We start from the raw sequence: 11,068 nt of genomic DNA, 5'->3' as shown, positions 1-11,068 counted from the left end.
CTTAATAATTAATTTTAGTTTAAAGAACTCTATTATACTTTACCTTCTTTCTATCTTTCCTTCCTTCCTTCCCTTTTTGAGACAACGAATCGTCCCAAATTGAGGAGGTGGACTTGGAGAGCAAGTTTTATGATTTTTTCCACTTTACCTCTTTTTGTGAGGGTATATGTGTATGCTTCTATGTAAGATTTTGTCTCTATAACTTTGCTTCCACCATTTGTCCTAAGGTTCTATCCGTCCTTTTTTTTTTTTCTCTAAATAATTATTTTTTAATTCAATAACTTTATTATACTTTATTTTATTTTACTGTATCTTCTTTCTTTCTGTATTTTTTCCTTCCTTCCCTCATTCCTTCCTTCCTTCCCTCCTCCCTCCCTCCCTCCTTTCCTTCTTGCCTTCTTCCTTTCTTTTCTTCTTTCTTTCTTCCTTCCCTCCATCTTCCTTCCCTCCTTTCTTTCTTGTCTTTCTTTCTTTCTTTCTTTCTTTCCTATTTCCTCCTACTTATACTAATTCTCTCTACTTTCTCTCCCTTTTATTCTGAGCCGAGTGGATGAAAGGCTCTTGCTGCTCCAGCCAGGAGTCAGGACTCTGCCTCTGAGGTGGGAGAGCCAACTTCAGAACACTCGTCAAGAAGAGACCTCCCAGCCCCACATAATATCAAACGGCGAAAATCTCCCAGAGATCTCCATCTCAACACCAGCACCCAGCTTCGCTCAACGACCAGCAAGCTACAGTGCTGGACAACCTATGCCAACCATATAGCAAAACAGGAACACAACCCCACCCACTAGCAGAGAGGCTGCCTAAAATCATAATAAGTCCACAGACACCCCAAAACACACCACCAGACGTGGACCTGCCCACTAGAGAGACAAGATCTAGCCTCATACACCACAACACAGGCACTAGTCCCCTCCACCAGGAAGCCTACACAACCCACTGAACCAACCTTAGCCACTGGAGACAGACATCAAAAACAACGGGAGCTACGAACTTGCAGCCTGCAAAAAGGTGAACCCAATCACAGTAAGATAAGCAAAATGAGAAGACAGAAAAACACACAGCAGATGAAGGAGCAGGATAAAAACCCACCAGACCTAACAAATGAAGAGGAAATAGGCAGTCTACCTGAAAAAGAGTTCAGAATAATGATAGTAAAGATGATCCAAAATCTTGGAAATAGAATGGACAAAATGCAAGAAGCAGTTAACAAGGACCTAGAAGAAATAAAGATGAAACAGACAATGATGAACAACACAATAAATGAAATGAAAAATACTCTAGATGGGATCAATAGCAGAATAAATGAGGCAGAAGAACGGATAAGTGACCTGGAAGATAAAATAGTGGAAATAACTACTGCAGAGCAGAATAAAGAAAAAAGAATGAAAAGAACTGAGGACAGTCTCAGAGACCTCTGGGACAACATTAAACGCACCAACATTCGAATTATAGGGGTTCCAGAAGAAGAAGAGAAAAAGAAAGGGACTGAGAAAATATTTGAAGAGATTATAGTTGAAAACTTCCCTAATATGGGAAAGGAAATCGTTAATCAAGTCCAGGAAGCACAGAGAGTCCCATACAGGATAAATTCAAGGAGAAATACGCCAAGACACATATTAATCAAACTGTCAAAAACTAAATACAAAGAAAGCATATTAAAAGCAGCAAGGGAAAAACAACAAATAACACACAAGGGAATCCCCATAAGGTTAACAGCTGATCTCTCAGCAGAAACTCTACAAGCCAGAAGGGAGTGGCAGGACATACTGAAAGTGATGAAGGAGAAAAACCTGCAACCAAGATTACTCTACCCAGCAAGGATCTCATTCAGATTTGATGGAGAAATTAAAACCTTTACAGACAAGCAAAAGCTGAGAGAGTTCAGCACCACCAAACCAGCTTTACAACAAATGCTAAAGGAACTTCTCTAGACAAAAACACAAGAGAAGGAAAAGTCCTATAATAACGAACCCAAAACAATTTAGAAAATGGGAATAGGAACATACATATCGATAATTACCTTAAATGTAAATGGACTAAATGCTCCCACCAAAAGACACAGATTGGCTGAATGGATACAAAAACAAGACCCATATATATGCTGTCTACAAGAGACCCACTTCAGACCTAGAGACACATACAGACTGAAAGTAAGGGGATGGAAAAAGATATTCCATGCAAATGGAAACCAAAAGAAAGCTGGAGTAGCAATTCTCATATCAGACAAAATAGACTTTAAAATAAGGACTATCAGAAGAGACAAAGAAGGACACTACATAATGATTAAGGGATCGATCCAAGAAGAAGATATAACAATTGTAAATATTTATGCACCCAACATAGGAGCACCTCAATACATAAGGCAAAAACTAGCAGCCATAAAAGGGGAAATCGACAGTAACACATTCATAGTAGGGGACTTCAACACCCCACTTTCACCAATGGACAGATCATCCAAAATGAAAATAAATAAGGAAACACAAGCTTTAAATGATACATTAAACAGGATGGACTTAATTGATATTTATAGGACACTCCATCCAAAAACAACAGAATACACATTTTTCTCAAGTGCTCATGGAACATTCTCCAGGATAGATCATATCTTGGGTCACAAATCAAGCCTTGGTAAATTTAAGAAAATTGAAATTATATCAAGTATCTTTTCCGACCACAACGCCATGAGATTAGATATCAATTATAGGAAAAGAGCAGTAAAAAATACAAACACATGGAGGCTAAACAATACACTACTTAGTAACGAAGTGATCACTGAAGAAATCAAAGAGGAAATTAAAAAATACCTAGAAACAAATGACAATGGAGATACAACGACCCAAAACCTATGGGATGCAGCAAAAGCAGTTCTAAGAGGGAAGTTTATAGCAATACAAGCCCACCTTAAGAAGCAGGAAACATCTCGAATAAACAACCTAACCTTGCACCTCAAGCAATTAGAGAAAGAAGAACAAAAAAACCCCAGAGTTAGCAGAAGGAAAGAAATCATAAAAATCAGATCAGAAATAAATGAAAAAGAAATGAAGGAAACAATAGCAAAGATCAATAAAACTAAAAGCTGGTTCTTTGAGAAGATTAACAAAATTGATAAACCATTAGCCAGACTCATCAAGAAAATAAGGGAGAAGACTCAAATCAATAGAATCAGAAATGAAAAAGGAGAAGTAACAACTGACACTGCAGAAATACAAAAAATCATGAGGGATTACTACAAGCAACTCTATGCCAATAAAATGGACAATCTGGAAGAAATGGACAAATTCTTAGAAATGCACAAACTGCCAAGACTGAATCAGGAAGAAATAGAAAATATGAACAGACCAATCACAAACACTGAAATTGAAACTGTGATTAAAAATCTTCCAACAAACAAAAGCCCAGGACCAGATGGCTTCACAGGCGAATTCTATCAAACATTTAGAGAAGAGCTAACACCTATTCTTCTCAAACTCTTCCAAAATATAGCAGAGGGAGGAACACTCCCAAACTCATTCTACGAGGCCACCATCACCTTGATACCAAAACCAGACAAGGATGTCACAAAGAAAGAAAACTACAGGCCAATATCACTGATGAACATAGATGCAAAAATCCTCAACAAAATACTAGCAAACAGAATCCAACAGCACATTAAAAGGATCATACACCATGATCAAGTGGGGTTTATTCCAGGAATGCAAGGATTCTTCAATATACGCAAATCTATCAATGTGATTAACCATATTAACAAATTGAAGGAGAAAAACCATATGATCATCTCAATAGATGCAGAGAAAGCTTTTGACAAAATTCAACACCCATTTATGATAAAAACCCTGCAGAAAGTAGGTGTAGAGGGAACTTTCCTCAATATAATAAAGGCCGTATATGACAAGCCCACAGCCAACATCATCCTCAATGGCGAAAAACTGAAAGCATTTCCACTAAGGTCAGGAACAAGACAAGGTTGCCCACTCTCACCACTCTTATTCAACATAGTTTTGGAAGTTTTAGCCACAGCAATCAGAGAAGAAAAGGAAATAAAAGGAATCCAAATCGGAAAAGAAGAAGTAAAGCTGTCACTGTTTGCAGATGACATGATACTATACATAGAGAATCCTAAAGATGCTACCAGAAAACTACTAGAGCTAATCAATGAATTTGGTAAAGTAGCAGGATACAAAATTAATGCACAGAAATCTCTGGCATTCCTATATACTAATGATGAAAAATCTGAAAGTGAAATCAAGAAAACACTCCCATTTACCATTGCAACAAAAAGAATAAAATATCTAGGAATAAACCTACCTAAGGAGACAAAAGACCTGTATGCAGAAAATTATAAGACACTGATGAAAGAAATTAAAGATGATACAAACAGATGGAGAGATATACCATGTTCTTGGATTGGAAGAATCAACATTGTGAAAATGACTCTACTTCCCAAAGCAATCTATAGATTCAATGCAATCCCTATCAAACTACCACTGGCATTTTTCACAGAACTAGAACAAAAAATTTCACAATTTGTATGGAAACACAAAAGACCCCGAATAGCCAAAGCAATCTTGAGAACAAAAAATGGAGCTGGAGGAATCAGGCTGCCTGACTTCAGACTATACTACAAAGCTACAGTAATCAAGACAGTATGGTACTGGCACAAAAACAGAAAGATAGATCAATGGAATAGGATAGAAAGCCCAGAGATAAACCCATGCACATATGGTCACCTTATCTTTGATAAAGGTGGCAGGAATATACAGTGGAGAAAGGACAGCCTCTTCAATAAGTGGTGCTGGGAAAATTGGATAGGTACATGTAAAAGTATGAGATTAGATCACTCCCTAACACCATACACAAAAATAAGCTCAAAATGGATTAAAGACCTAAATGTAAGGCCAGAAACTATCAAACTCTTAGAGGAAAACATAGGCAGAACACTCTATGACATAAATCACAGCAAGATCCTTCTTGACCCATCTCCTAGAGTAATGGAGATAAAAACAAAAATAAACAAATGGGACCTAATGAAACTTCAAAGCTTTTGCACAGCAAAGGAAACCATAAACAAGACCAAAAGACAGCCCTCAGAATGGGAGAAAATATTTGCAAATGAATCAACTGACAAAGGATTAATCTCTAAAATTTACAGGCAGCTCATGCAGCTCAATAACAAAAAAATAAACAACCCAATCCAAAAATGGGCAGAAGACCTAAATAGACATTTCTCCAAAGAAGATATACAGACTGCCAACAAACACATGAAAGAATGCTCAACATCATTAATCATTAGAGAAATGCAAATCAAAACTACAATGAGATATCATCTCACACCAGTCAGAATGGCCATCATCAAAAAATCTAGAAACAATAAATGCTGGAGAGGGTGTGGAGAAAAGGGAACACTCTTGCACTGCTGGTGGGAATGTGAATTGGTTCAGCCACTATGGAGAACAGTATGGAGGTTCCTTAAAAAACTACAAATAGAACTACCATATGACCCAGCAATCCCACTACTAGGTATATACCCTGAGGAAACCAGAATTCAGAAAGAGTCATGTACCAAAATGTTCATTGCAGCTCTATTTACAATAGCCCGGAGATGGAAACAACCTAAGTGCCCGCCGTCGGATGAATGGATAAAGAAGATGTGGCACATATATACAATGGAATATTACTCAGCCATAAAAAGAAACGAAATTGAGCTATTTGTAATGAGGTGGATAGATCTAGAGTCTGTCATACAGAGTGAAGTAAGTCAGAAAGAGAAGGACAAATACCGTATGCTAACACATATATATGGAATTTAAGAAAAAAAAATGTTATGAAGAACCTAGGGGTAAAACAGGAATAAAGACAGAGACCTACTGGAGAACAGACTTGAGGATATGGGGAGGGGGAAGGGTGAGGTGTGTTAGGGCGAGAGAGAGACATGGACATATATATACTAACAAACGTAAGGTAGATAGCCAGTGGGAAGCAGCCGCATGGCACAGGGAAACCGGCTCGGTTCTTTGTGGCTGTCTGGAGGGGTGGGATAGAGAGGGTGGGAGGGAGGGAGACAAAGAGGGAAGAGATATGGGAACATATGTATATGTATAACTGACTCACTCTGTTATAAAGCAGAAACTAACACACCATTGTAAAGCAATTATACCCCAATAAAGATGTTTAAAAAAAAAAAAAAAAAGCAACAGTATCTTTTGAAGGTGACTAAGCAAATATAGTAAAGAGGGAAAGTAGAAGAGAATTCTAGAAGATGTGAGTGTACATATAAAATAAAACTGCCTGAGTTAGGGTTAAACAATAAGAGGAAAAAAAAGAATGCATGGTATGATAGTTACCTAATCTACAAATAGAGACAATACCAAACCTACCTTGCAAGGTTAATGTAAAGAATAAATGACAGAACATAAATAAAAGACACAAGGTACAGGCTCAGTAGCTGTTAGTTTGTTTTGTCCATTGTCAATCACAAATTCTTCAAGGATAAAAGACCATGATGGAACAAACATTATTTGAAAATTTGTTACTGTGAGGGAGAAAAAGGTAAAAAAGATTGTTCAACTCAAATATACCACTCTAACATTATACAGGCTTTGCATGTCTTCTATGATTTAAATTTAAAAAAAAAAAAAGCAAAATATTAGTAACACAATGATGAAAACAATGAAAAACATTTCCATTGTTGTCCCTAAGAATCATCACATGCCTACAAAGCAAAGGAACATCAGAATCAACAGCTTTTACCATGGTCTTTCCTGATCCTCGGGGTCCAATAATGAGAACAGAATTACTTTCTCCATGAATAGCAGTTCTTTTTAGCAGCTCAATTAAGTGTCTGAAATGATATAAATAGGCCAAAATTTAAAAAGGAAAGCTGAAATAATTTGCTAGGTAATACTTTTTAAAAGCTGAATTTGAACAAAAAACAGCAATTCCTTTTTTCTCTTCTTCTGGGCACTTGACTTATGCTCTAAATAGTCCTACAGAGAAGAACACAAATACTGATTCTCTGGAAACCTCAAGAAGAAACCAAGTAACACTAAAGTATCTTGGTCTTTATGATGGTATGGAACAAGGGACAACAGTGGCAACTCTTAGGACCTTTCACTCCACAGCTGGCTGCTGAGTATTAGGTGCAAGCTCAGAATTCTCTCCATAATACCAGATTATAGAAATGATAGAAGATTGAAAGTTAAAAGGTTTTTTTCACTATGGAAATATTGATATCTGCTCTTGCTTCACAACAGTCATTTTTTTATATACAAAGCAAAATTTTTACCTCTATAAAATGTCTGTTAGCCTTGTTTAATAAAATCTGTGTATGACAATTTTTGCAAAACCTAAAGGGCATCTGTAAGTAGTTTCATAACAGACAAGCAGATAGCTAAACTTACTTATATTGTATTTGTACTCCAAATAGGTTACTATGTGGACTCTGATGCCAAAATCTTTCACGTAAAATTCTTTGTACCTGATAAAAATAAAGTGAATAAATATAAATGAAAATACTGCATATGCAATCAAAAAAGAACAAGAATATACATTTATAGCAGTCAGAATTAGGCATTAATGAATCAATTCAACCCTCCCTAAATAACTTATCATCATGACATCTGGCACTTTCCTAAGTTGTAAAATTAACAATTCTTTTTACCTATCTCAAGTCCCAGAGAAAGGATGAGAACTTAGTTATGAAGCTTTCAACAAGAGAAAGAATTAGTTCCTTTAGCTACATTAGCAATTTGAGGGCTGTTTTAATCCATGTGAATCAACGAATACCTCACTTTGCGTAACATATCAGCCAACAAACAAAGACAGGAGAGAATCTAATAATGTAATCTAATTTAATAATGCTCATGAACCACACCTCAGTCTCTAGAGACCAACACATCTAAACTGGTTTAGCTCAAGCCTTATCAATCTCTACCTGTCACAGAAGTCAGGATTCTGAGGAAATAAAAGAAATTTAAAAGTCCATATAGTTATTGAGGGCCTATTAGATGCAGAGCACCATACTACTAAAAGAACATGATCTATGCCTAAAAAAACACTGCAAATATATTGGAAAGAAATGAATGTATTTGGAAAGAAATGAATGTATTTGGAAAGAAATGACACATTCAAGAAACAACCTGCTAAATAGCAATAACTCAGCATATAAAGATTTGCTCAATTATATGGAAGAAATTATATTCACCTAGGACATAAAATAAGAAATCATTGGAATTAATTAAGAAAAAGTTCTTCTAAAGACCTAAATTTTGAGTTTGCCTTGGAACGAAGGGCTTAGATTCAGTTGTAAAAAAAAAAAAAAAAAAAAAAAAAAAACCAGCCAATCTATCACAACCTTTAAAAAGATGGATCATTAAAATCATTCCTTTTCTGCTTTGCTGCTAATACAAAGGTCCTCAGTGACAAAAACCTTAGGATGCTGTTTCAGATTTAGCCCCATCAGCAGAAACAAGAAGCCTCCAGGATTATTTGCTTCTCCCAGACTGACAGCATGGGACTGATCCTTCACATACCAAAGAAATAGATCTGAGTTCTCTTTACACGTATCAGAGGATAAGCAAAGCAAATTATTCACTGGGGATAAAATAATCCATACTTATAGTTATAGAGGAAGTGGAAAGAATAGGAAGATTGGTGCCAAAGAGACAATAACACTTTTCTGGCAGGCCTGTTTTGAAAATTAAAAGAGGCAGTTATCTATAACACAATATAGATATTATATAGGTAATAGCTGATATCTGTAAAAAGTTAAAGGGGCATATACAGATTCAACGAATCATAGTGTGTATTCCACCCCCTAGATAAGATCATTAGAAGTCAAAAGACAACCCTCAGTCTTTTTCTTTTTTTAAACTTCACTAAAGTCTATTAGAGAGATGACTACGTATAAAATAAAGTGAGAGATAAAGTGAAGTTGTAGGGAATAGTCAGAGGTTCAAAAATCCTAAAGTGATCTGAGATGAAAATTAAACAGGTGTATACATGTATAGAAATTAATTAAGCTGCACATGGAAGGTTTGTTCACTTTACAAAAATATGTAAAAGTTAAATTAAAAAACAGAATTAAACATTTTCCTTCTAAAAGAAGGAAGGTAAGGTCTCACAAAGGAATGCCAATAACATTTAGTTTTTTTTTTTGGGGGGTATGCGGGCCTCTCACTGTTTTGGCCTCTCCCGTTGCAGAGCACGGGCTCCGGACACGCAGGCTCAATGGCCATGGCTCACGGGCCCAGCCACTCCGTGGTATGTGGGATCTTCCTGGACCGGGGCACGAACCCGTGTCCCCTGCATCAGCAGGCGGACTCTCAACCACTGTGCCACCAGGGAAGCCCAACATTTAGTTTTTGTTTAAAAGAAATGTAGTTCTGGTCAAGCCAGGTAAATAGAAATGCCAGTGTAGGGACTTCTCTGGCAGTTCAGTGGTTAAGACTTCACCTTACAATGTAGGGGGTGTGGGTTCGATCACTGGTTGGGGAGCTAAGATCCCATATATCTCATGGCCAAAAAACCAAAACATAAAACAAAAGCAATATTGTAATAAACTCAATAAAGACTTTAAAAATGGTCCACATGAAAAAAATCTTTAAAAAAGAAAAAAAAAAAATGCCAGTGTAGAAACATCATGCACGTTCCCTACTAGACTCCTCAAGAGAGATATATATGCACTTAAGGAAACATTAAATGTTCATGATAAAAACACTCAACATACTAGTAATATAAAGGGACTTCTGCAACCTGAGAAAGAACACACACAAAAACCTACAGCTAACATCATACTCAATGGTGAAAGACTGAACACATTTCCCCAATATCAAAAACAAAATAGGATTGTCTGCTCTTGCTAGTTTATTCAGTGTTATACTGAAGGTTCTAGTCAGGGCAATTAGACAAGAAAAAGAAATGAGATTCATCTAGACTGAGAAGAAAGAATTAAAACTATCTCTATTGCAGATGACACGATCTTATATAAAGAAAATCCTAAGGAATAAACTAAAAAAATATTAGAATAAATGAGTTCAGGAAGGTTACAGAATACAAGATTAATACAGAAAAATCAATTTCATTTAGATACACTTGCAATAAATAAAACATAAAATTAAGAAAACAATTCCATTTACAATATCACCAAAAGGAATAAAATACTTAGGAATAAATTTACCAACAGAAGTACAAAACTCTAAAGATAATATTAAACTAAACTGAACTAGAGCACATTTAGGAAGACATGAGTAAAGTTAGGATTCCATCTATCCGAAGACTTAGAGGTTGAAATTAGGAAGTAGCAAAGATACTCGCCCCTTGAGAATGAAAAGAGTGGTTCTTCATACATGCTAAGGGAAGAATTCAAGTTAAGATGACTAATTCTCTTATCACCTTTGAATGGTAACAGACCTTCAGAGTAATGAAAATATATACCAACCTGTAAAAGGTATTCTGCTTGTATTAAGTTGTTATTCTTTGATTTACGACTGCTCATTTCAACAAACTGAAATCCTTAAAAAAAAGAAAAAAAATTTTTAGCATGCATATAAAGACTATCGACTTATAGAGGTTATTCAAGAATGTACTATTATAGAATCAAAATAAACAAGTTTTAAAACATGAAAAATGATCAAATTTCTCAAACTTTAAAAATTCTCAGTTGAACCTAATTGTAGGAATCATTTCATAATATATGTAAATAAAACCATCCTGCTAAATATCTTAAAATTATACAGTGATGTATGTAAATTGTTTCTCAATAAAAACAGAAAAAAAAAAATCTCAACAGCTCCTCTTTGTCTAAGTACAGGTTTAATTGACACTCCATTCCACAATTTAGATGGTTCTCACACACAATTACTCCTACCTTTCTTTTCAATCTACTATTCAGCTTCCCTTCCTTGCCTTTAAAAACAAAAACAAAAACAAAAAACAATCTATATGCTTCCTTTACATACAATGTTTCTCCCCACATCCATCCCACAGGATCAGCCCTTCCAGAAAGCTTTCGCTTTCTTGTTCTACTCATCAGTCATAAACACTCATTACAGACTAGGTAAAATGTCTC

General features: G+C 35.8%; 1 protein-coding gene across 1 annotated transcript in view; it reads right to left on the bottom strand.

The window, feature by feature from the left end:
- The window catches only part of ORC4 (origin recognition complex subunit 4), a 47,654-nt gene extending 37,159 nt beyond the window's left edge, over positions 1-10,495 (bottom strand). Inside the window, exons 1-3 of the mRNA XM_007454551.1 lie at positions 10,439-10,495; positions 7,401-7,477; positions 6,751-6,841 (exon numbers count right to left, since the gene is read on the bottom strand). Of these exons, the coding sequence (XP_007454613.1) occupies positions 6,751-6,841; positions 7,401-7,477; positions 10,439-10,495 (225 nt within the window). The remainder of the gene's footprint in view (positions 1-6,750; positions 6,842-7,400; positions 7,478-10,438) is intronic.
- Positions 10,496-11,068: the final 573 nt, after the last annotated feature.

This window comes from Lipotes vexillifer, unplaced genomic scaffold, assembly GCF_000442215.2.
Source record: "Lipotes vexillifer unplaced genomic scaffold, Lipotes_vexillifer_v1.1 scaffold335, whole genome shotgun sequence".
Taxonomy (NCBI): domain Eukaryota; kingdom Metazoa; phylum Chordata; class Mammalia; order Artiodactyla; family Lipotidae; genus Lipotes; species Lipotes vexillifer.
Note: the sequence above shows the minus strand (reverse complement) of the source record. Positions and strands in the feature narration are given on the sequence as shown.